Here is a 27,029-nt window from a genome sequence, read left to right as displayed (position 1 = left end):
CAGGAAACTTTTACTTTTACTTTTGCTTTAGCTCAGACGTCTTACTTTTGCTCAAGGTGGGGTCAAGGACCCATTTCCCAAGCATATCAACCTCATTAAGCCGAGCACCAGGCCAGGGGAAGCTTGTACCGATTGTATCACCAGTGTGCACCCGGAAGTAGTGGGGATCGAGCCCCGCACCTCACTCATGCGAGGCGAATGCTCAACCATGCACCAGGCCACCGCTGCGGTGACTCTCAAGTAGCACTGAAAAAATTGGAGGGGACACTTCAGCTCTGCCTTAAGGGTATTGCGCAATAGCTTAAGGATCGTGTAATGGCCATATGTGCATAACTGGTCATTTCGTACTGAGCATTCACAGATTCCCGGGAGCCCTCATGCCACTCCTGGCGCAGCGGTGCAGCGGTCAAGCGATGCGCCACCGCCCTGCGACGGCAGGTGCAGCCACCAGTGGGACTTGCGCGACGCAGGTTGTTACTGCCGAGCAACGTGTAGCGACCAATCATTAATTTAACTGCCACCTGCCACGGTGCGCAGTTTTCTCACCAACCGGTGGGCGCTTCTGCAATGCAATGACCTTGGTGGCCCGCAAGCCTCGTAGGTGCTTCTCGGGGGATCTTTCGCTCACGGTCAACGACGCTGAATCCGGATTTTCTGCGGTACAAGCTCCTTTACGCTATTGCATTAAAACGCCCAGACGTGATCCTCAAGGCATCCTGAGAATGCGCAACGGACGGACAAATGGATCCCAGTTGGACTGCTTGAGGACCAGGTAGAGACAACCTTAGGACCTCTGAGGTCATACTCAGGACATCTTTGCCTTGTCTGGGCTTGGTGAAATTCGGCCGTAAACTTCAACCTTGGGTCCACTGCTCTGCGCATGTAACCGTGACGCGTCTTCTTTCAGTAAAATGCGAAAGCAGTCGTCGCCATAGACGTAGAAGGCCGTAGTGAGGGGATTGCAATACTTTTTCCTCTCGTGCTTCCATGACGAGATTTGCAGTGGTGACTGACAGAGAAGCGACCATCGCTACCCCAGTAAGCAGATGACAGAAACAAAAAGCCTCCGCAGAGCCAGCCCTCGCGACCGCATGTCGCGGCTGCAGTTTCGTTTCACCGCCGATCGACCGGTCGTTCGGGCTCGCCCTGCGGCAAAGGCCGCAACAAGTTCACCCCCCCCCCCCCCAAGTGCGCGTTAATGAAGCGCAGGGGGTCGAAACTAATTCAGAGCTTAATTTTCTCTTCTTTCACTCCCTCCTAAGTCGTGCCTTCACTCAAGGCGCGGTTGAGGTGTCCAGCAGGAAGTAAAACACTGTGCTCGGCCGGTATGCTTTCCCCATAAGCAATTATTTCCACGAACACGTGCTCAGGTTCACAAGGAATATTCTCCACTGTTTTTTTTTTTAAGTATGCGCTTAATTGGCGAAGACCGAGTAAGGACAGACACGACGGGGGACCTGTCCCGTCGTTTCTGTCCTTTCTCCGTTTTCGTCAATTAAGCGCACACTAATTTTAAAGGTCATAACTGCAACCCGTTGTTTCCCTGTGTGGGTCTGCAGCTGCCATGCCGCATTTGAAGGCGCACGCGAATAGCAGCGTGCGGAGATGGTAAGGTCGCGCCCCACCGTCGCACGACGCCGCGCTTTTGCCGCCCGCGCTACGCCCCCGGCCCCGCCGCGGTGGGAAGCATCCGCCGCGCACTGTGCGTTGGGACGGCGGCGCCGGAGGAGCCATGATTCTCGACAGGTGGGTCCCATTCTCGAAGCTGCATGCGCGCGGCTTTGCACGATTAAACCGTGGTGTTTCATACGTCGTACTCGATCAGACAACGTCGAGCCGCAATAATCGAGTTGCGATCTTTTTCTTTCATTTTGATCACTTTGGAAGGCAATGTAATGATGGAAATATTTCCGGCTCGTTTCACTCTTAGTTTTCTCCAGCCGGAGTACCAGCTCACGCCTCATGTCTCGCAACATGCAGAGGCATGTTGAGCTAGGCAACCCCGCGCACAGCGTCTGTAGCAGTGCGATCGGGCGATTTTGCGGTGCATGATAATTCCTGCGGAGCTTCGGTTAGACGCTAAAGTAGAAGCCAACTCCGCCACTGCTGTGATTCCCGCGGGCATTCGTCGAATACATACATATATACGCAATGCACCGAGCAACCAAAGATAATAATCTGAAATTTACTCGGAACATTGAACATTGAGCTAGTCCACACTGTCCCATCAATCAATTTACTTACCTTCGGGATACATTGATTGCCCTTTTAACCGACGTAATGCGGTCATTCGAAAAGTCGCACTACTCGATCCCGTTTCTTCCGTCTGACTGGCAGCAACAATAATATTGTTACAGGTTCTATTTACAAATAATATTTACAAGGCAGGTCGAGAGGAGCCTGGTGCGCCGGCGGCAGGATACTTGACTTCCTCTTGACTTAATAATTTATAATAATATATTTAATACTACCAATAATAAGATGCTTATAAATATCACTATATTTGCGTACCTTTTAGATTTGGGAATTAATATTGCGCTACCCGTGGGAAGCGTTCATATATTAAAACGATTTTAAAGGTGTGACAGAGATATTTTGCCAGATATTGTACATAATGGTCGGCGTTCAAAAACGATATGAGCGAATTAGGAAAACGTTCTGCTTCGATTCAGTACGTTGATTAAGTGTACTGTGGGTGTACATGAATGTGAGCGACGTTCGACACGTGACAAGAAACACGGGAGATAATATATTTCCACAATTCGCAAATACTTCAAGCGCATGATCCGCGAGTTGTGCAAGAACTACAGTCTATACACATGATTTGTGACGGAGCTGTATACCTAGCTAAACACGAATCGCACGACTTGGAGGTTCGCACTTGGTGCACTGAAAATTTTGTGAAATGCCTGCGCGCCACATGTCATGTAAGTGCATCCCCCACCTGCAACAGAGAGAGCGGGAGAAAAAAAAAGGAACCAAGTGGTGAATCGAAGCGCGTATCAGAGCCGCCGACGCGCGCGCAATATGTGGGACAAGAGAGCGCGACTCCCCATATAAGGAGGCGCGCGTCACACGTATCGGGTGTTGGAGGAAGCCAAGTTTCCGCGCGCGCGCGCCGGCTCCGCGTCTAGGCTGCGAGGTGGCGGCCGTACTCGTTGGCCGACCGAACGACGACGACGCGACGCTGTTCGAAAGAAGCAAGCTGTGCGACGAACGGTTGACCAGTATCCGCACCCACTTCGCTCATCGCGGTCGCGGCGAAATAACACAAAAAAACAGGAAGTAAGTCAGCTTCCGGTGACGTCACGGTTCGCCATATTGGTTGTGGGGTGTTGCCGTGAGTGCGCTATCGTCGGTAACGCAGCCGCAGGTAAGGAGAAATTTTCACTGTCTGTTTGCGTTGGTTGGATTACAGTAGACATGCACGTGATTGTTTTCTAGTGCCTTTCCACGTATCTGTTCACTGGGAGCGCATCGCGAGCCCTCGACGCTAGTAAAACGAGTTTCTGCGAGCAGTTGACACAGCTGTACCAACTTTTTCGAGGAGTCTGTGTGTGCTTTTATTCGCCCACTTTAGCGGCACGCATCATCTTGCGGGACGTTTCGGTCTGCATTTCGGCTACAGATTGAAGAGGGCCGGCGGTGTTTGCATCGTTGCGATTCACCGCTAAGTAGCGAACACTTTCGAGTGGCCGCTCTGCAGGGGCGCGCCGTAGGCTTGACCTTCCGCTTGGGATCTCCTTTTTGAGATGCGCGATTCAGTGTCGGAAGCTGACAACGGAGGCGCCAAAACAGAGTCTTCGCTTGGAAACGAGTGAGCCTCCCGGCAACATCTTGACGAGACGCGCACGTGCGACCCGAAGGCTGGCCGCGGGGGGCACAGTCGGATGCTCCGCGATGGGAAATCAAGTTCCGTGCCGGGGCTGGCTTGCCACGGGTTCCGCCGTGGGCGAGTGTCGGCTCGGGACATAAGTGCCTCCCGCGCTTCCAACAACCTCACCTCACTGTCATGTTGCCAGGTAGAGAAACCAGCCCAACAGGACGCATACACAAGAGAAGTAATTCACACGCACGACGCTCTTGTGTGCGCGTCTTGTTTCCCTACCTGGCACTATGCACCGACTGGCCCAACACGCTGCGCTTCTACACTGTCATAATTTCATTATTTTTCTAGTGCCCTAGTTACAAATACAGGTACAGTGGCAGTGTTGCTTGGCAGCTGTCACATGAATGAAATCAATTGCATTCTTGTCACCCGCGAGTTACCACTCGGCTTGTACAGGAAAAAAAAACTCCCACTCAGGGATTCTGTACGACTAGTCAGCAGTACTCGTGGACATATCTAGCTTCAAAGCATATGAAAAACGTCCAAGTAAGAGCATGTGTATAAACATGTGCCAGCTAGCTATTGGTATGCTTCTAGCACCGTTCAGTTATGTAGGTCACTTTGGGTTGCCCTTTTGCTTGCAGCTTGGCATACTGAAGGTGTCGTGTTCAGGCACGAGAGCATAGAGCTGTGCTTTTTGTTTGGTGTGTTGACAGAGATGCTTGGAGGAGGTAGGTACACACAAGTGAAATATAAGGTAGGGCTGCCAAAATTTTTACTTTGAGCTCAAAATTTTCTTCACTAAGTTGAGCAAAAACTAAATGACGACCGAACCATTTCAGGTAAATAGACAGAGGACAGCCTTTTTTTTTTTCAAAGCACAGCGTAGACTAGTCTCGTGTTGTGCCAGTAAGAGCTGCTAACTTAAAGCTGCCTCCTGCATGCATATTGCCCAAATTGGAGGGTCCCCATTCATGCATGTTTCGTTTAGGAGCTTAATGAAAGACAGGTAGGGTAGAAGCATCTCTGCCAAAATGTGCTTCTGGAGGACAAAAAGTTGGGCGAGTTGGTTTGATTCTACAATTCTAATTCATCTTTCGTGCTGTAGAATTATGAAGCTAAAGTGTGACGATAACCATCGGTGAGAGTAAACGAATTGGCATTTGTTCACCATTTGTTCCAAGAGCTATATAACAATCAATCTATCATTTGATAAAGCACATTATATTGATATTGCAGTAAGTTCCCTTTCAGGCGAATGTGGTGGAATCTTTTAATATTTTCGGCCTTTCAGGAGTTCAGCTAAATGGGGGACCTGCATATATGTAAGAACCCACTGTAAACCAAAAAATGCAGAAATAATGGGGAAGTACGCTAGAAAATATCTTGGAAGCAGTGTGATAGCATCATACTATGTCAGTCTCTCCTCTAGTTCACTGTGTTTCTTTGAGCAATGCAACACAGGGAGACACCCCAGTCATTTGCTTGGACCCATAAAAAGCTAGTTGGAGTGGCATGAAAAGAGTTTGAATCAAGCACTGCACACAATTTCATGCTTTGATGTCAGCCAGTTTTCGCTTTTCACATTGTGTCATTAGAAATTAAGGAAAGGCCCTTCGCTTCTTTAATTTGTTAAGGTGCTTAGCATGGTCCCAAATGGAGCTTGTAGTGCATGTTCTGGCTTTCATGTGTTTAGAACTGGAATCAACAGGACATCTGATTGAACCATATGTTCTTCACAGAGTGTGTGAGGACATTTGTTGAAACATGAATTTCAAAGGTTAAGCACAGTCATATGAGCTTGGCAGAAAAACACGTGCTGAGCAGCAGATAAGGAGCAAATATTTGTTTAATTATTTTACTCTCAGGCTTGCAACAAGGATTGCTGAGAGGAGAGGCTAAAATAAGAAAAGTGCCCTGAAAAAGGCATAGTAGCCATGGGTGGAGGTGCATGTCCAAAACACACTGTATAGTGCAAGCCATGCAGCAGTTAGTATGCAACTAATTCACACCATATGACTGACATGCAGGTATTGCGGAACCAGGGTGTAGAAAAGTCTCATGTGAAAGTGCTGGAAGATATCTATAACGACTGCACAGCTACTGTAGTCGTTCATAAAGTCAGCAATAAAATTGCAATAATAAAGGGTGGCAGGCAGCGAGACACAATCTCACCAATGCTATACACCGCCTGTTTACAGGAAATATTCAGAGGCCTGGATTGGGAACAGTTGAGGCTACAAAGGTAGCCATGTGATTCTTTGATGATATTGCCTTGCTAAGTCACTCAGGAGATGAACTGGAAAGCATGATCAATGAGTTGCACAGACAGAGTGGAAAGGTGGGTCTAAAAATACTATGTAGAAAACCAAAGTAATGCTCAACAGTCTGTGAAAGCAATAGCAGTTCACATTTGGTAGCGAAGTGCTGTAAATGGTAAAGGAATATGTCTAGTTAGGACAGGTAGTGACTGCAGATCCGAATCACAAGAATGAAATAAGTAGAAAAATATGAATCGGGTGTAGCACTTACGGCAGGTTATCTCAGATTATGAATGGCAATTTACCAATATCTCTCAAGAGAAACATATCCAATATCTGTATCTGTATTTTAGCTGTGCTCATCTATGGGGCAGAAATGTGGAGGCTAATGAAAAGGGTTCAACTTAACACGTTCACTGCGTCATGGTCACGTGTATTCCTGCTGCGCGGCACGAATATTTAGCGACACTATGTGGTCATGGGACAGCTCAGATTTTTCAGAGCCTGCGCAAAACACATAATACAGGCTGCTATTGCCATCTGTTGTCGGTTCCAGTAGTTGGCTTCACCAGAGGCTCACTGGTGGGTCATGCCGCACCGATAAAAATCTCAAGGGTGGCCCACTGGAGGGTCATGATTCACAGGGTTTAGGGCCGTGGAAATTGCTGCCGCAGTGAACGTGCTAAGTTAAGGACAATGCAGCGAGGTATGGAAAGGAAATTGATAGGTGTAACATTAAGATACATGAAGAGGGCGGAGCGGGTCAGGGAACAGACGAGCTTTAGTTACATCCTAGTCGGCATCAAGAGGAAGAAATGGGCTTGGGCAGGGCATGTAATGCAAAGGCAAGATAACCTATAGTTTTTAGGGGCAACGGAATGGATCGCAAGAAAAGGCACGCGTAGCAGGGGGCAGCAGAAAGTAGTCAGAAGTAGTCAGGCTGATGATGATGAAAATTACATTCACACAGACATGCTTAAGATGAACAGGGTCGAATGCCAGAGGTTGAACACCAAGTGCAAGGGGAAAAAAAATGGAGAAAATTATTGTAGTGTCTGGCTGAATGTGAGCACAAGACATTCAAAACTATGATGACATTGCTAGAAACTAAATCTCAATAGGGCCACATGTTGAGGTACAGCGTCCCTAGAGTCGCTGTGAGGAACATACAGCTTGGTGGTTACAAGGTGAAGCACGTGTTAATTCTAAGGTGTGACATTGTGTGGAGGATTGTTCTGCAACACTCACAATCCTTTTGGGGATGGCTATGAAGTTGTGTGTCCTGATGCGTGGAGGGTTGCTTGCTGGCAGTGACTGAAGTGAAAGATGGTGTCCATCATTTTGGCCTGAGAGTATTTTGGACAGAAGGGGAAGATGTGAGCACCACAAAGAAGACAAACTCCCAACTGGCTTCTATTCATAATTTCTAGGCAGAGCGGCGCTTTCATGCTTCGGTTAAAAAAAGCTAGTGCTTGGCATTTTCTACCGCTGTCTTGTTTTGGTGACCTGTGGCGACGATTCATGTGATGTGACTTGTTGTGTGTGCATAAGTACGCGTCCTACTAGTTCGAACACGCGTTTGGTAGTGTGCATCTTTGTGTCTTTCAAGTGTTTTCTCTGCTGCCTCTTCCCATCATTTTCATCACCTCATACTTATCTCAGCCTTCGTTCTTGAATTTTCCATTACACCCATCTTGGCATCCTCATTTACGCAGCTCTCATCTTTTGCATGCTGGCCTTCCTTAGGGGCATCGCTTCAGTTTCCTGCAGCATTGACCATCTCATCACTGTTGCATAGACTTCTCCCTTCCTCTTGACAGTGACCTTCTTATCGCTAGGGGCATTTGAAACAGGCTTACAGTTTCTCCAACCTGCTTGCATTCTGTGGGTGATCTCCCTTGCTGTGTCTCCCTCTTCATCAATTGTCGAACTAAGGTACCTTGAAATTTGTTGTCTCTTGACTGTGGTGTCCTGTAACCTTAGTTCTCCGCACGCAAGGCCTCGTAAATTGCAGGTCATCTACACTTGTCTTATTTTGGCTAATTGTCGGACCTTGCTCTCTCTACCGATTTCCCCTGGGCCATCAGCTTTGCTTCTGCACTCTCCTTTATCCTTGAACATTGTGCAGTATCATTAGCATATGGTATACTCGTGTACAGGGCACGTCAAACATTCCTAGTACATAGGGTCTGCTTTTCAGCGTATATCCTGGCACTTAAAATGCCTGTGAATCTACCGAGATTCTCAGACGTTCGAATGGTATTTTTGCTCCTACCAAGGTTTGGGGGGGGGGGGGGGGGGGGTGTCGTAAATTTCTCATTACACACTCGAAAAGTAGACCCCTTGGCTATGAGAACTTTTGATGCTCTCCGTACTTCTTGCCTAACCTGCTCTGTGAGGACATCCATTGCTACTTTAAAAAAGAAGGGCCCGGTAGAGAACTCCGGTGCTTTCCTACTGTCACATCAGAGGTTCCAGTTTCGTTGATTCAGCTGTGGCAATTTGTGCTTGCTTGTTGATACATTTGCTGACTAAGCTTAGCATATTTTTGTGGAACATTACTTTCTGCAGGACTTCTTTGTGCTCCTTGCCCCTTCCTGCCTGGGCATTAATATCGCGAACAAAACACAATACACATGACTAACTGGGTTGCCTGCTACTTGGGGTACCCATTCATGCTTGCGGTTGATCTACAGGGCAGACATCGCTTTGTCTTGGGCAGTTGCATTTAATATCTCGCGTTCTGTGCTATGGCTCTTTTAGCTTACCTTGGAATAAAGCATGCAGATTGCTATGCCTGTAGACTAAAGATTTTAAATGGCAGCCATTGCTTAAAAATCGATCACGTCTCACTAAAGGGACACTGAGGAGAAATTTAAGTTGGCCTATCTCAATAGATTACTGCTTACTAACCAGCAAGACTGCTTTCACTGGAAACGGAGCTTGTGCCAGCTAGGACAGCCAAAAAACAAAGTGCAGGTGCCACCATGACTGGCTGACTTAACTAATAAAGTGTGGTTTGTTAACGCAGTTCTTTAGGTATGGATTCCAGAGGCAAGGCTACACTATAGTGCCTGGAATATACTGACTAGTATGCTGACTGAAAGCGCTGACGTGGCACCAGGAGAAATGTCTGCCAGAGGCATGGGGTACTGCTGACAGGGAGGGTTTCCCCCTGTCACGACGCAGTGACGGCACATTCAGTACAAAGCATGTCCGTTTTTTTACAGCGCCGCTTTACCTTGGACATTCTTGCTATGTTACAGTCACATCAAGAATAGCAGCCTCGATACGTATGCACCCGACATATGACATGCGTCAAAGAAATCGCACTTTCATGCACACCGCAGCAGCAGCTAAGCAATGTCGTCTGCTTGCGACACGCACTCCCTGTGAGCCCTTAATTGATGATTGCTGGCAGTCACTGGAACCATTTCCCATGGCGGCAAGCTGCCAGTGTTCGGCACACTAGCCAGTATATTCTGGAAGCTACTGTGCTATTCACTTTCAAGCAGTGATCACAGACTTATTTTCGATGTGGACATTGCGATTTGGAACCAGGTGACAGCAGTAAGTGCGTCTTCTCCTGCTGGACAAATGTCAACATAACCAGGAAACGCCACAGAATCAATTCTTGACGAGAACTGAGATTGATGTAGTTGTCCGTTCTTGAATGGCACTAGTTCTTAAAAGAAGAGAAAAGTGTGTCTGGCACTTTTTAAAAATTTTATTGTGGCCACAGTTTTAGAAGTGTTTCATTGGAGGCCTTTTCTCACTTTGAGAACAATGGCGAGAGGAGAAAGGTTAATCATGTGATTGGTTTAAGCATTTTTTTTTGCTTTTAACACATGCGGTGTCCGTGATGAGCTGAGTTCTTGTTCAGGGATAAATCTGTTTTACTTCAGTTCAGAATTCATTAAAAAAAATTCTTAATTTTTTAGTGAGCAAAAAGGCCCCCGGGCAAAACACTACATACTAAGTGGCTTGACTAGGCCCTGAGCCCTTTACATGGCGGCATATAGTATACAGCGCTCATATGTTATAAAACACACAACGAAACTGCATAAACGATGGAACTTCAGTGTGTAACAAATATAAAACATGCAAACTAGTTTCAGCAATTAAATCAGATTGAAGTGGAGCCATGTGACAAAATAATAAAAAGATCATCACTTTAAAAAATCAAAAACACAATGTGACAAGCGTTATGAGTTATCTATGAGTTAACTGAGATAGCAATGTGGAATTTGCTGTTCAGATACTGTTACATCATTGTTAAGGTGCAGAAGTGATACACGCAAATAGAACAGTGCAGCACATGTGGATATGACCATGCACCTGTAAAAAGCGGCTTACTGGCGTACTTGTTAAAGTTGGGTTGTAATTTCAGCAACTGTGTGGAGTCTATTTTGGACCGCCTGCCTGTGTGTATGCTTTGGTGGAACAGTATGAAGTGTGTGTCTAGGACCAGATCCTGTAGCGGATTAGTCTTGTCCTGTCTGTGGAAACACTGGGAAAGAGTGCTAAAAAATGGAACGACAAAAGAGGCAACCAACGAATACGGTCACTGATGACCAGATGATTGGTTGCCGCAGGCAGCATGTAGAGAAGAAACAAAGCGAGCACATGAAGCTTCATATGCTTTCTCGCTGTCCTCTGTGTGTTCTACCTAGCCTGAAGGAATAAATTTCAGCCAGCGTAGCTCGCTTCCTCTGTTGCCCCATTTCTTTGAGGCTTTGATAGGCCTGATTTATGGTGCATGAAAATCTACATGAATAAAAGTGCTATCCATCTACCTACCTATCTATCTTGGCACTGTTTCCCACCTTTTCACTGATTATGAACCAGCTAGCCAGTGTCAGCCCTCTTCTTCCTTAGACCTGTCTGTTTAGCATGCAGGTGGGAGGTGCAGCCGTGAAGCCATGATGTGTTGTGTGCAATGTAGCTTAGCTCTAAAATGCAGGCCGCTGAGGTCTTCTGCTGAAATTGAGGTTCTTCACTTTGGCCACCCATGGATGGTGTGCGCACATAAATGGGATCAACACACACTTTCCTCCTTTTCTGAGGCAGCTTACGTTTGTTTGGAAGGGGGCTGTAAATAAAGTAGGGATGCTTATTCGATTAGTTTTCTAGCTGCCCTTATTATCGAGGTGCTAATGCTTGTCCATGATTGAAGTTAAGGCTGAAAAATCGATGCAAAAAGTATAATTTCCATGGTTGGTACTCGTCTTTGTGTAGTCCTTGTCAAGATATTGATTGCTAAGAGGCCTGCATATGCACGTAATTTATTCCACGAACCTCACAAAACCCTGATGTTACAACCTAAAGGATAAGGCTCACCTGTGGGCACACTGAGCTTTAATTTTTTCTTTGTGCAGAGTAGGTAACTGCAGACAAGCTGTAAATATAAAGTGGCAGAGTCACATGAAAAGATGATGCTTGTGATAACACATTTCTCTTGTGATGTTGAGGCAAGTATGACAGCTCCCTTGCTGATACGGCACTGAGAGCACACTGACGCAGAAACCTACTGCCAGTGCATCTAAAATTTTCCCTGCAAGTAATTGCTGGGCAGCTCAGATTTCTCTGGGCTTTTTCAGACACTCTTGGGCTGCCTTCGTGCGGTGTGTCACGTGCCAGAGTTTGCCCCCCACAAAGGGCTGACAGTATCAGTAATAAAAGGAATATTACTCTTTTCTGACATTTTCTCTTTTGTGCTTTGTTAGCTGCTGCATCAATTCAATTGATCACCTCTGGCTTTCTTTAGGCCGTGAATGATATTTCATTAGAGGGGTTACTAGCCTTCCTTAACCAAGGAGCTGCTCAGGAGAACCTCTAACACTGGCTCAGTGAAAAGTTGAGCCTGTTTAAAAGGACAGTCTGGAAGAATATTTGGCAGTATCCCTCAGATTCGTGCGGTAGTCGAAAAAAAAACTGGGGGAACAAGTTGCAGTTAGTGTTCGCTACCCTCGACTACCTTGCTAGGATGTGCAGAAACCTGAATACTACCCACCATGACCTGTGCAATTGTGGGAAGCAACACTGCCATCTGATTCTTAGATGCATTACAAGGGACACTTATGCACTTCCGTTCTTGATGTTGGGTAATGCTGGAGAAATTGGCGCGTTTAAATCCTGGAACAAGAAAGCATGTATGCAACAGAACAAGGTGGATTTTGGGCTGCCTCGGCTTTCACTGTACGGACCACGGTTGGTGACACCAAAGTTTGAGGAATCCTGCATTCTCCGTTGAGCTATTGAGGAACTTGCTGGCAAAAATTTTAGATGCTTTGCAGTTCAGTATGCATGGCCATTCCTGTGTCAGCATGCCTTTAGCTTTGTTGTTCATAAGGGACCTTTTGTACCTGGCCTCAAGCACTTAAAAAATGTTATTGTTAATCTGTTTTTGTGACTGTGCATGAAGCTCCAATGTGAAAGGGAACATGTGTGAGCATTTAACCTGTGATTATAAGTGTGAGTGACACGCACATTTCCCCATTTTGTTCCATGTAGTTTTCCTCTACACTGTTAACTTTAGAGGAAAAGTAACACCCGAATTTGTTTTTGTGTGCAAAATGGGTGCTGCCTTTCGTATTGGAGCTACCTACTGCTGGTATGTCAGTTGCCTGTCCGCCTTGGCTGAGACAAGAAATAAACATTTGGCATTATAGAAACCAGCCAAGGGACACAACTCAAAGAGAGAGGCAGGCCAGAGGTAGTGTCTCCCATATGCTGCGTGATTTCTATCACGCAGCCCTACTCACTTTCCCAGTACGCAGTGCAGCCATGGCCGTTTTCGCTTGATCACTACGCCCCATCACGTTTTTTTCATTTTTTTATTTCGAAGTACTGCTGCCTCAATATGAGGCGAAACAAGAGTGAGAACAAACAGCAAAGCAAGCTTAACACGGCCACACAGCTCTTTCAAAAGCCCTTCAAATATTTATGCATGAAGCAGCCCATCCAAGTTGTTTCATAATTATAATCAAATCAAATCATTTATATATTTGTTTGTTAAAAAGAGGGTACGGCCGCAAAATGCTTCTCTCAAAGCAGCTTGAGCAGGACGTTTAGTGTACGCTGAGTTCCACATTTGAAGAATCTCAAGTTTACAGACTATGCGGATATAAATGAAATCACGCTTACAGACAGTCCAAAAATACACGTGTGCTACCTACATGCGTCCCAATGTGCTGCCTACAAAAGTACATGCGTTCCAGTAGGCTTCGTACATTTTCACCCTGTCCATATCCCGACAGCGAGTCTCCATATTAACAAGGCGTGAATACATTGAAAAAGTTCGGTTCCGAGAAAAACTGTCCATAGTTCAAATGGTCCATATTGACCAGTGTTGTAGACGTTACCGGAAAAAAGTAACTAAATACGTTACTATTTACGCTTAAAATAAAGGAATGCATTACTGGCCTACGTTAGCTAGAAAAAATGGTAACGCTTTGCCGTTACCATTTTCGAAAAAAAGTACCGCATGTTACTTTGCCGTTACTCCATCCCCAAAAATTCTAATCATTGCATCTTCACTGCAAGTACTCATGATAACAATTTTATAAAGCTCATATTGCACATAAAACTTCTAGCCCAAACAACTATATTGATTTAAGGAAAATACTTTGCACAAATGTGCAGGAGCTTAGCAATTTTACAGTGGCTTAAAGTGGCCTGTAGAGTTACTTGTGATAGCTTCTAACTCTGTGGCACATGGTAAAGTCATTTTCTGAATGTGATATTAAACACAAAATGAGACTTCATCTTCACAAAAAAACATCACTGAACTCAACAAATTTGCAGTAATTCTGAAAAATGTGATGTTCCAAGATGCTCAGCATGCTTCCACTATTCAAAGAGTTTTGTGTGTGATTGGTTTGGGAAGGGGAAATAGGTGAAAGCAAGTGTGTGAATGCATGTTCGTGCACGTTTTTCTTGCTTTATATAAGTGTACAATCTTTTTCTTCTAGTTGGGTGCATCATCAAAGGCAGGTGTTTTCTGGCATGCATGCAAGCCGCAACAAGGGTCGCCAAGAGCACCCTGTACATTTTATTTATTTGCAGCATCACTCTAGGTGCTCTGTACTTCTTTTTTTTTTTTCAAAACGGGGCGGAGGAGGGGGAAACTGGAATCAAAAGTAACTAGTAACGTGACACCTCACGTTACCAAAAATTGTTAACAGGAACCAGTTTTTTTTTCTTGCTATCTTGAAAATAAATCTAATATATTAACTTACCTTTATACCAATAATTCACATGCTAAAATTATTACTCTTGCCTGATTAGTTTTTGAAATATAGCCCATGACCATATGGTCACACTGGGCCCTTAGGGTGCAGCAAAAAACACGAAGTGAAAAGCATTTATTTCAAGCCATGAAACATCACAAAAAATATACATAGTGGATAGTCAAGCACTCATTTAGTGATATTGTTTAAAGCATGGAATAACATGCTGACGTCACACTTTGTGCATTGTGTGCGCACCACACTGTTGCAATTATCTCCGGCACACCTCCGACTCTTGCCATTAGGTATTGGTGCAACAAAGTGGGCCACTTGGTGATACCGTGTACCAGTCAGGACATCACCAGTCTTTGAGGTTCTGCATCGACCAGGTCCTCGAGGCTTATTGGCCCGTCGCATCAAGTAGCTTTGTGCAATTTTCCTGCGAAATTCCAGCTGCGTGACATTGAATCCATTGCTATCAATTAGCATCCAAGCGTTGCTGATAGATACATCACAAAGCCAAGTGAAAATTGGCCACCACCACTTTTTGCCACGGATTCCAATCCTGTAGGCACCCACATTTGCATCCATCTGGTCCTTACCTCCCATAAAACTGTTGTACTGAGCAACAGTGTTTGGGCGGGCCACCTTGATTCGCTTCTTCTGAACACGGGAGTACCTTTCTGCAGATGACAGTGGCTCTGCGTCGTGAATGGTGCTAGCAATCGTTACTACAGAATTGTCCATCCAGCGGACGACAATTATCCCATCTTCGCTTAGCACGTGCTCTTCGTACCCGCGAGGCTGGCGCTTGATGAATTTTGGTCGAGCGATAGGGCACTCTTTGGGAACACGGTTCTGCCTCACTGTGCCTGTACCTTCGTAGACCTGTGCCTTGATATGCCTGAGTAGCTGCATGCTTGGGAATAAATTGTCAAAGAAGAAAAAGAAAGGAAGGTCGTGAGTCTGCTGGGAGTTCATCCACCATTTGAAGAAGTGGCGCCGCTGCTTTTCCGAAGTCCTTCTCATATTTTTCAGATATTCCGGGATCTCCCTGCTTGCCTTGATACACTTCGAAATTTACAAGGTATCCGTTCTTGGCATTTAGGCACCAAACTTTATACCCGAAGCAGATAGGCTTTTCGCGTATAAACTGCTTGCAGCCATGACGGCCATAATACTCAATCATACTTTCGTCATAGCTTAGGTGACGCACAGGTTGAAAGTGCTCCAGGAACCTTGCTTTCAATAGCGCCATCAGTGGACGCAACTTTGTTCACTTGTCACTAAGTGGTAGGCTTGCGTTGTCCGCACAGTGCAGGAATCGCATTATCTGTATGAAGTGATTTCTTTGCATAGCATTGTAGGCTGTCATGTTGTGCTATTGCACGGATATGCGCTTCTTTCCTGGCAAATGGTTATAGCCGGCCAAAACGAGCACTCCAAGAACACATCTTAATTCTTCTTTGGCAACCCCCAGATCGGGCATATTAAAAACTAACATGTACTTTCTTTGCTTGACGAGCATCTCCACGACGGCTTCGTCAAAAAAAAAGTTCGAACAACTCAACAGGTGAAAAGTTCCTTTAAGCAGCAAAGTGTGGGTCGAGAAATATGCCAGGCTTTTTCTGGAGATCACCCTTCGTCCACTTGGAAGTAGTGGATAATTTCGCATCAACTACAGCAGAGGAAACCTCGTTTTTTCCGTCACCTTGGCTGCCGGGGTCGTCGTCGTCTGAGTCACATCCACCAAAGCGGTGGCGTCCGTCAGAGAAAACAGTTTCAGCGCTGGCTCGTAGATTGTCAATGAGCCCGCCTGAGTCTTCATCGGCCGAGTCTTCATCCGAATAGGTGCTAGCCTCTGGTGGCTCGATATAAATCGCTGATGTGTCATCATCTTCCTCTTAGAGTATCTTTGCTGTTTCTTCCAAAGTCAGCCTATTCAGACAATAAAATAAGAAATAAGTACTGCAGGAACGTCCCAGCAGCCGTGCGACAGATGAAAATTCAGTTAAAAAAAAAAGTTAGGTAGCCTAAAGGCCCAGTGTGACCATATGGCAATGCGGAAGGCAACACGATCGTTCATGGATAAATCAAATATTAATCTCCCACAAATGCTCATTGAAGGTCACATATTCAAAGAGCAATACGTAGGTAAGGACATCCAACTATTGCTTAAACAAGTAGTGCAAAAAAACACCCCTTCGAGCGATCCATGGAGACGCACTCGCAGAGCAACACTGTTTCCCGCCTTTGCAAGGAGCTCCCACAAAACGATTGACAGCTGCTGCCACCTGGCATCCATAAAGTGAACTCTAATCTGTCAAATGGCATGTCGATTGTGATTTTGGCGCTGTTTTGTTAATCTAAAATAATTGAAATCCACTGCGCAGACTAACGTGACCATATGGTCACGCTGGCCTTTAAACGTAAGTTTGTTACCCTTTGCAGTTCCGAAATGGTAACGAGTACGTAACTAAGTTACCAAAAAAAGCAACGTGTTGCCGGTAATGCCATTACTTGTAACGCGTTACCGCCAACACTAATATTAACGGAGGCTATAATAACAAGGCAGGACTGTATATAACAGTAATTTTATGCACTTTGGTAGCATAAATTTGTGTTCATTTACTAAAGGCCTATGGTTTTGCATGGCTTGCTATGGATCACTTACGTGATGGCCCTAAGTTAAATTGCTTGAGGACTCTACTCCTAAGCTTTAAATGAGTCAGCTATTTCTACCCTGTCTGTACCAAGGGTTATTCCAAGTACAGTAGCAGTTGTGTTCTTAGATTGCCAAAGCTGTGCTTTTGTTTAATACTATTAGAGTTTATTGTTCCGAAATTTGCATTCGTCCAAGCTAATGAGAGTGATAGTGTTTCTTGGCATAATATTTCAATTATTTGGAATTATTGCCTTTGACTGGGCTGTGGACTTTCTGGTGCTTATTTTTTGTAATCATTGGCAGAGTTTTTCCAGCACTTATTTTTTCGAGGGGGGGGGGGGGAATCGGTGTTTTTCCACTAGGTGTACAGTGAAAATGCCTAACAGCAGTGAGTATTGGTGAAGGAAATTCTCAGTTTACATGAAGAGGTGACAAAGGCAATGAGCGCCCGTTTTTTTTTTTGCTGTCATGCGAATGTGCTATACAGAATTGGTTTTAATTGCAAGCTTGTTGAATTTGTTGGCTTGTGTCGACTTGTATCAGCGTGATTGTGTTTACGGCACCCAACTTTAGAAATGCTTGTTCAGCATTACGACCTGAGATGTTTCAAGACGCCCAGAACATTGCGGACTAGTCGCAGGCGTGCAGTTTCCAAAAGAACAGAGCGATGACATCACTGATGTAGGTCTCTTCGTAATGTGGGAATTCCTCTGGCAGCTCTGTTTTCCCAAGGGCCAACAATTTGGACTTAAATATAGGGTTACCTGTGAACTGCAAATCATTGTGGGTGCTCATTGTGCAAGGAACCGCTGTGAATGCACTTCAGTTATTTCCCCTTTCTTGCCTTGTTTGTACTTATAGGGTTTAGGGGTTAAGCAACTTGACTGAGTACCTTTTATAGTGGTGTAAAAATGCTGCGAGCTATCTGACCATGTTTGTTACTCTCTAAGTTTCAGTCGCCTTCTGCTGGCGCCTGATTCTTTAGCAGGACGACCGAGGAGAGGACATACTGGTACAGGAGCTTGTTCCCTAGCTAAAACTTCTCCATCGTGTCGAGCAACAAGTCAGATGTCCCGTTTAGAAAGCCATTCTCAGAAGTTTTTCTGGATATTCTACAGTATAGACAAGCAGTTTGAATTTGGCTCCTGTCTCTGATTGCATAGGTGCTCTTGACAAAAAAGCATAATTGGGCACTAAGGTTCCACAATATCAGTGGAAGCCCAATAGAAAACTATTATGGGGCTGTGAAGAGCCTGTTTTATTCGAGCTAATAAATGGTATAAATCGTTGAACTTACACCACACTTCCTGACAACTCTTCTTGAGTGCTATAATCCAGTACTCTCCACTGATACGGATTAAAAAACTTGGCCTTCGTCGAGGTTTCTTGGGCATAAATAAAAGAAAAATATAGTTGCACCCACTGATGTGAAAAATTCGTGGGTGATGACAAAATATTTTGATATAATTGAGTCGATTGCCTGCGCCCAATAGCTAAGCCATGCCTACTGTGCTCTCTGAAGAAGGAAACAATGCCTTGTGGTGAGATTCTTGCTGACGTGGGTTTTGAAGTATTAGCAAAAAGCAGTGTTTTTCAGTTTTTACTGATGCTATAATTTTTTTTTGTACCAGTAGATGTTTATCAGTGTTTTTTCGGTTAAATTTTCAAAGTGCATGGCCTACTTGTAACTAACAACGTGGTATCATCTGTGCAGCAGATGAGTGATACTTGTGGTCGTTTTAGTACAGTATGGGAATAATTTATATACAAGCAGGAAAGCAGGCATCCTAAAATAATTCCCCGTGGTTTCCTGGTGGTCACTGGTTTCAACTCTGACGAATATTAATTTAGTGAAGCATGCTGCTGGCAGTATTTTAAGTTTGTGGCTAAAAAATTATATGCCACAAGTGCACCACAAGGTTGTAATTCTTTAAACAAACTACTGGGACATAAGGAATCGAAGGCTTTTGAAAAGTTTATGCAAAGCCCTAGTGGTAAGCTATGATTTCTAAAGTTATGAAAAACGATTTCTTTTTGTTTTATTGATGTTTCTGTAGAACATGACTTTTTTAGTCCATATTGGAAATTATGCAAAGTAGAGTGATTATTAAAAAACCATACATTCAAAAATGATTGAGTTTCCTTAATACTTTAAAAAAAGCAGGTAAAATTGATATTCGTCTGTAGTTTTTTGGTATGTTAATGTCACAATTTTTTAACACTGGAGGGACTTGCAATCTGCATTTGTTGCAGAAGTGCATCATTTCACAAGATTAAGTGGAACATATGCACTATAGAACTAGTTTTTAAATCCATCATCATAATTCACCTGTTTAATTCTCAGGTTATTCATATCTGATGCACTGCTAAAAGGCTGTCCCTCTTGTTTGTCAATTTTTCATAAGAATAATCCTATTTGTGAGGGACGCCACGTTTGCTGTATACGGCACATTGTTGCCCTTGTGAGCATTCGAAAACTGGCTAATGAAAAATTTTCGAGTATCCTGGCACCTCAACATCCTCATGAGTGGCAACCTTCTGATTGTTCCCCCAATTGGAAGAGAGTACAGAATCTAGTTTTTTTTTTTTTTTCAGGTCAGATCAGAACGTTCCGTATGACGTGAAAACAAATTGTGGCAATGCGTTGTCTTACCCTTTGTGATTATGGTAACAGGCATATTGTGCAGATATTTGAATTTGTTGAATCCGTTTAAGTCCTTAGTATTTACAAAGCTCTCATAAAGGTGGTGCTTGGGATTAATCTTTTCTAAAATATCCTTGTTTATTCATGGCTTAGGACTCCGTTTGATGTACCTGGCTATTTTATTTGCAAAGGATGCATAATATACAAGTGGGGACCCAAAAATAACCGGAATCGTACTCCTGCACATCATGTATTGTAGTGCGGGGTTGCCCTGCTAGGGCGCTGCCTTTCCTGAGTCAGTATGCCAAGTGGCATCAAGGCATCAACAGACGTGTGGTTTCTCGGGTAGTTCTCTGTGTACCTGTAGTTCACTCGTGACACGAAGAAATGGCAGATTCTCACGAACCATGTGCGGCTGTTTTTTACTCTGCAAGGACGCAGCAGAAACTGCTGTGATGATGCAAACAGCCTACAAAGAACATGCTCTCAATAAAGCGCAAGTGTACGAATGGATTTTCTTGGTTCCAAAGAGGGCAAATGACCACTGAAGATCAGCCTCATTCGGGTAGTCCTTCAAGTACACAAACCGACGACGTCATCAAACATCATGATCTCATTAGGGAAGATAGACGCAGGAAAATGAACCAACTCAAAGGCTGATCTGAGTTATCCTGGAGCATCTTTCAGCACATTTTGCACGATGATTTGGGAATGCTAAGAGCGGCTGCTGGGTTTGTGCCCAGACTTCTCATCAAAGAGCAAAGGGATCGCTGAGTGGATGCCTGTCGTGCAGTGAAGGACGCAGTCATAGACAATCCAGAGTTCTTCAACAAAATCATCATAGGCAATGAGTGATGGTGCTACGGGTATAATGCCGAAAGTAAACTACGGTCAAGTCAGTGGATGTCACCTGGCTCGCCTTGGCCAAAAAAAGCTCGTCACATTAAATCGAATTTGAAGACGATGCTGATCTTTTTTTTTTTTTGACATCATACGGATCGTATACTCAGAATTCGTCCCTCAAAATGAGACCGTCAACCAAGAGTTTTATTTGAAGGTGTTGAAACGGCTGCGCAGAAGTGTGGTGCAAAAACATCTAGCCTTGTGGAATTCCGGCAAGCAGTTCCTGTGTACACGGCTCTCAGCATTCGCTGGTTTTTGGCCTCAACGCAGACAACTACCTTGACCGATGCACCCTGTTCACCAGATTGCGCTCCCGCGGACTTCCTCCCATTCCATCGGATGAAAACGAACTTGAAAGGCAAGTGTTTTGTCGATGTCGGTGAGATGAAACGCAGTGTCACGACGGCACTAGCAGGCATCAAAGAGGCCAAATTTGCCAGGCGCTTCCAACAACGGAATAGATATTTGGACAAGTGCATTATTACTAATGCACTTTAATGGAGAGTACTTTGAAGGTGGTTAAAGTTGCCTTTGAAAAAAATTTATTCAGTAAACCAAAATAAAGTCTATGCTTTTTATTGGGAAATTCCAATTATTTTCGGGTCCCCATTCATATAGCTAAAACTGTGTATTATAAATGCTACATAGGCTTGATCAGCATTACACATTCTGTAGACTCTTTTCCTTGGGACCTCTGATGTTCCTTTTATGACCTCTTGTAAACTGGCTTCCTAGATGTCTTGAAAGACTTGCTTCTCATGGTCACTGCACTAACTTTCACACCAGACAGAAAGATGGACAGGCAGATGGCCACTGATGTCTGTTGCAATAACATCTGCCTTAATTAATGATTGCATAGTACTCACAATAAAGAAGTCAAGTAATGTTGACAGTGTTTCTTTAACTCTTGTTGCAGGTGTGTAAATAAAATCAGATCCGCTTGTAGCAATGAAGGATTTTAAAGAAACAATGCTGTGTGGGAAAAATAAACAATTTTGAAAGAATCCAACAGTCACCTGAGGGGTGAAAGGTTTAATGGGTTTCATCGTTCGAGCTGTGTCGCTGGTGAGTGAAATTGGTGCCTGTACACTACTGACTGACTTGTTTGTAATCTTACACACCAGTTTGATGTGTATGTTAGTCAGCAGCTGCAGAGGTAAAGTTAGAGCGTGCGACGTTGGTGAAAAGGAGTGGTTGTAATTACTTAATTGCCTTTTGTCGAGCAGAGCTTTGAATGTAAAGGTGTGGTGACCTTATTGCTGACACGTACTCTGGAATGGGCTGCATGTCCTTGTTTGTTGAATGGCTTTCCATAATCTTGCTGCAGATATTTCTTGAACTGTGCTTACTGAAAAGGTGATAAAATTTCAAGGCAAGTGCAATGAAGAATAATACATGTGGTCACTGACAGTTTTATTTCACTCAGAGGGGTGGCTCACAATTTTACTCTGTTGCCCTGACATCGTCTCTTTTTGGTGCAGCTTATTGAACATGCGTGGCTTCTGTAATTGGGCGTGTGAGGGCATGCATTTCAAATTGTCCAAGCACTGCATACGAAACATGGATCTTGGCTGTGGTCTGAGGCCCTGGATGGTACAGTTAATGCCATACTTGAAAACGCACACATACGTCCCTCCTGAGGGCTCAACAAAACCAACAGCTCCTGCCACGCTGCTGCCAGGTCTTTTTTTTGTTAAGTGAACTGTGATCATAGCAAGAATGAGGATCTGGCATACACGCATGGTGCGTGGCTTTCCTCTACAGAACATGAATCATTTGCCTGCCATAAGTCCTACACGTGCCATTTTCATTCCCGTCTTGTGGATTGGAACTGGATTACTATTTAAGAATGAGAGACTGCATTAATGCAGCTTTGAAGGCTGCGCCACAGTCTGCTATATTTACAGGCAATGCATCTTTATTTCAATTTGCATTTTTACTAAGCGATGAGCTTCTCATTTTGTGTAAGCAAATTTGTAAGTTTCTAGCGACATTGGCCTTCTTGAAACAATTCAGCTATATTTTTAAATAATTTCATGTTTTAGCCTTTTAGTTTATTACATTGTTCCTCGTGTACTGTCATAATAAAAAAAAGAACATGCAAAGTCTAGTTGACCATAATTTATTGCTGGAAATAATCATGCCTAGGTAAGAATACTACTACTAGTGCTACTACTGCTACTACTGCTACTACTACTACTACTACTACTACTACTACTACTACTACTACTACTACTACTACTACTACTGCCAGGTTATGGGGTTTTACCAGTAAGTTGTCCACATTGAATAGATGGTGGATAAATTTAAAAAACGGAAAAAAGGAAGCTGTGGGGAAACTGGCTGCACCACTCTGTACTTCGTTTTTTTTTGTCGGTCGTTCACCCCTGTAACTGGTCTAAATGTGTGTAGAGATTCCTGTGCACTTGAAGATGTTAGCACATATTAAAGATGCCAAGATACCTGAAACACTCAGACTGCAACACCATGGCTGTTTGTGTCAAATTCGGAACTTGTGAATTTACCTTTCAGGTTTCTTGCCTTGAAAAAGAGTTCATGGGAAGGAGAGAAAAAAAACAGTTGCGCTGTGAACACATGGAGTGTATTTAGCAAAGTAGAAACTTAAGCGAGGCCTTTCGATGGAGTAAAGAATCTGTTTGAAGATGCAGGTTGAAAATGTCAGTCAAAACTGGAGTGATAACATCAAGCAAACGCTTCACTAGCATTGCATGGATGCATATGCATTCACAGATCAGCTGTAGCTCATGTGCATGAGCTTAAAGAGCATTTTGCAGAGTGTATGTACATAGTATGTGTGTTATCAGAAGAGCAGTCGCCATCAGCACTTTATTACAAGTAAGGCATGCTATTGTCATCTGTCAGTTGGCTCAGAAAATAGTCTTTAAACATGTTACACAATCCTTTTTCAAGCAAAATTTGGTCTTGAACAGTTATTTCAAGGGGCACACATGCTGGGTGTGCAGAATGTGCGTTCAGTTCATCCCACACTGTTCCTGTATCTATATCACACGATTCAAACATAGCTCAATAGTATGATTCTCTAGCGTGTCTGAATTCCTTATTCGGTTTATTGCTATAAAGTTTTAATCTCGCCAATAGCGCAAAGTCACAAGTTTTAAGAAAGGGATTGCACATTTTATATTTAAACTGTATTTTTTAAAGTACGCTTTTCTTAATATAGTTTTTGCAGGCACATAGTTATTATAAAATAAATTTTCTTGAGAGGTAGTTACAAATACTCTTATAAAAGTATCATATCAACTAGACCAACAGTTAACTCTCTTCAAATAGTGGCAACAGGATTTCTGAAAACGGCAAGGTTCATTTCAGGGATGCAGTTATCTTCAGCTTACCCCTGCTTTTAAATTAGCTTTTGCGGGTTTCGTGCCTTACAAACTAAGCAATAGATGACCAGGGGGAGTGTCTTATATGTAATTGTATTTGTGGCAGTTAGATTTGACAAGTGGTTACTAAGCTCGTAACTGACGATGAATGCTCAGAATCGGCGGTAGTCAATGCTTGTAATAAAAAAGCTCAATTGAGGGTTGTGAATCAATAGTGACTTCGGTTGGTTTGATAATAGCATTCACGCAACCATTTGTCGAGATATTCACATAGAAGTGTTTAGCCAGACTGCTGGTGGCCAGCAAGGTAATAATACAGTCACTTTCTAGATAACACCACATAGAAATTGAAAATTAGTTTTTGAGGAATGGAAATGGTGATTCATATTTACTTAATTGAGAAAAGCATTGAGAACTTAAAACAGCTGACGTGTTTGATTATTAGGAGGCCTGTAACATGTAGCTAAGAAGTGTGGCCAGTAATAACAAACCATTTCATAATGATAAGTGATTGCGCACAATTCTGGGAGAAGGTTTGAGACATTTGATCACTTCATAGAATTGCAGACGCGACCTCAACAGATTGGTTCATAAACACAGAGTTATAACTGGCCAGCTGGATAAGTCTTAAGGGCATGTATACTACTTTTTAGTCATCAATAAGACATCTATATCTAACAGTTTAAACACATTCTTAAGGTCAGCAGGTTTATTCTTTACAAGTATCATGTTGTTCTAAATGAAAACAGCAAAGTGCGATGTCATCTCTAAAGATAGGTTTGTTTTGGATGTGTGGCATGTTGTGCACATTGCAACCAAAAATGCCCAGCGCACTTTTAATCCTTGGCTTTCCATGACTTTGTGGCGAGCAAATCCGCTTTGCATTTGACAATGTGCGGCAGTTCCTCGTCCAAGCACTCGTTTGCCCCTGTGCCATGTGAACTGATAGGTGTTGTCCTTTGCCCATGTTTTGACAGCTGGCAGTTGCACCTGCATTCAGTCTCGGCCACAGCAACCGCTTTTCAGTGGTAGCGAAGCGCAGAAGACACCTGAGTGCTGTGTGGTATGAGTGCACGTTAAGGAGCCCTCAATTAATGCGGAGCCCTCTGCTACAGCGTCTCTTATAGCCTATGTGTTGATTTGGGACGTTAACCCTTTAACTGCCAACCCTGAGCAGTTCTTGGGAGATTGTACCAATATCACCAAGGATGAGTCACACTCATCCAGCTCGATGTTATGCTGCACGCACTGCCAAAAATTGTTTACGGTCGGCAATTATATTGGTTGCAATTTTCAACACTATAGCGCTTGGAGATTTTGGTATGTTTCTCGGGAATTAATTTGGCGGTTGAAGCTTTAGTTAAATGCCACAATTTACAGTTCCCGATTTTGCCGAGCCATGTTCCCTAGAGTATAGGTCAGCCATCTTCAGCTTACTGTTGTTGTTAAGCCAGGTTTCTTGCTCTACAAACTGAACACTTTAGCAGGATTCGATAGGAGCTGGTGTTGGGCCTCGCGGGCCTGTAGCTCTCAGAAATGCCAAGTTTTGTGCCTACCTCATTTACCTTCAGAAGCAGTTTTTTTTTTCCTGTCGCTTTTAGACTAAATTCTGCTTGCAGCTGCTCGACGCAAGTTCGTTGATATCAGCCATCAATTGTGCTGTTATGTCAGCCAAGGCAGTTTCTTATCGGAAATTTTCAGGCGCCTGCATACATACCATCATAGTATGTAGAGAACAGGGTGCTAGAATCCTCAGTGCCATTTACTGTCTTTACCATTGGCATAAGCATTTTCCAGTTTTGCATTCATAGTGCAAAGCATCTTTGCGCGCCATATTGAACAGGTGTACATTACCTGGTTTGCAACTTTTACAAAAAGAGCATTTCCATGCTTTTTGCTAGGAATTTCTTCCCCTCGTCAAAGAGCTGTCAAGGTTTTCCGGAACATGACTCTCGGGAAAGCTGAGCCTTTCCTCCTGTTGCACTCCGCCCAATGCTGTGGCCACTGCTCATTGCCCATATCGCCCACTTGTTGGGCAATATGGGCTCAGACGGTCCGACTTGAGATGGCAACCCGCATCAGGCTTGGAAAACATCTTTTTCTGCCTCTCTCTCTCTCATAGTAGGGAAGATTACACCATGCACATGACAAAAATTATCATTCTTGACAACTGGATTGCTGCAGCCTGGACAAAGGGTATGTCCCCTAACCGTGTCTGTTGCCACAAAAAATAAGTACCAAGGAAAAGGTGCAGGATAAATATGCAGGTAAATGGAACACTGCGACTGTGGTAGTGGCACAAATAAGAACTGGGCTAGGAGTAGTGGCAGTATGGTGAATATTCATAAACCTGCATGATGAGGTTACAGTAGTCAAGGTGCTGTGCAAACCAGCAGTGCTGCCACCAGTGCTTGGCGGTGCCACTGAAAGCTGTTTATGTGCTCTTCATGCAGCAGTGGGACACATGTCCCACCTGCTCCAAGTGCTGGCAAATGGGATACGATGCTCCTACGTACCATATTTTTGCATCATATGGGTTACTACCAAACTATCAAACAAGCCATGCAGTGTGTTTTTAAATTTTACTAATGTGCCTCCTTGATGTTGTGTGTTTTTTTTACAAGCATGGGTGTAGAGCTCGACGAGACCCCTTTTGATGGGAAAAATCAAATATGAAAAATCATTGAGCTTTCAAAAAAGCCTTTTTCTTCAATCAACTGCCTCGTAATACTTTTTGCAGCAATTTTCAGTTCTCATACAAGTTGTCTATTAAGTTTACTACGTAAAGATATGTACCACTTTGAGGTTTCTTTACAAGGTCTTTTTACCAGTGAATGGCTTGAGAAAGTGATGTCGTTCAATTCCTAGAGTCATTCCGAGTGCAATTTTACCATATGTATACATGCGAGACGTGGATACAGCATGTGCGTGCTTTATAAAGGGTTATGTGGTTCCATGTGTGAGGCCTCCTGATATTGATCACGAAAAACCCCGTGGCCTTTTAGTCTTTTCATGTAGCAGCAGGCAGTACTCGGTATCCGTGAATATGCAGTGTATGGTGAGAAAAGTGACAATGAAGCCTTTGAGGGGCCTGTCAGCACCCATGGGTCACCCTCTTGTTGAAAATTTGT

The 27,029-nt window shown here is 43.9% G+C and overlaps 1 protein-coding gene across 6 annotated transcripts in view; it reads left to right on the top strand.

Moving 5' to 3' along the window:
- The first annotated feature begins 1,638 nt into the window (after positions 1–1,638).
- Positions 1,639–27,029, top strand: part of rhea (Talin_middle and talin-RS domain-containing protein rhea) — a 411,461-nt gene continuing 386,070 nt past the window's right edge. For 2 of the 6 annotated variants that reach the window (XR_013306465.1, XM_077628096.1), the window contains exon 1: positions 1,639–1,746. Coding sequence is in view for 1 of the 6 variants with exons in the window: in XM_077628096.1 (XP_077484222.1) it covers positions 1,733–1,746 (14 nt within the window). In the remaining 5 variants the exon portion in view is untranslated. Of the gene's footprint in view, positions 1,747–3,083; positions 3,374–20,803; positions 20,892–27,029 lie in introns of those variants that run through there. The other 4 variants (XR_013306466.1, XM_077628097.1, XM_077628098.1 and 1 more) reach the window with 4 other exon arrangements.

Source organism: Amblyomma americanum, chromosome 6 (assembly GCF_052857255.1).
Source record: "Amblyomma americanum isolate KBUSLIRL-KWMA chromosome 6, ASM5285725v1, whole genome shotgun sequence".
In the NCBI taxonomy this organism is placed as follows: Eukaryota; Metazoa; Arthropoda; class Arachnida; order Ixodida; family Ixodidae; genus Amblyomma; species Amblyomma americanum.
The sequence above is the reverse complement of the archived record's forward strand: the minus strand, read 5'-3'. Positions and strand labels throughout refer to the sequence as shown.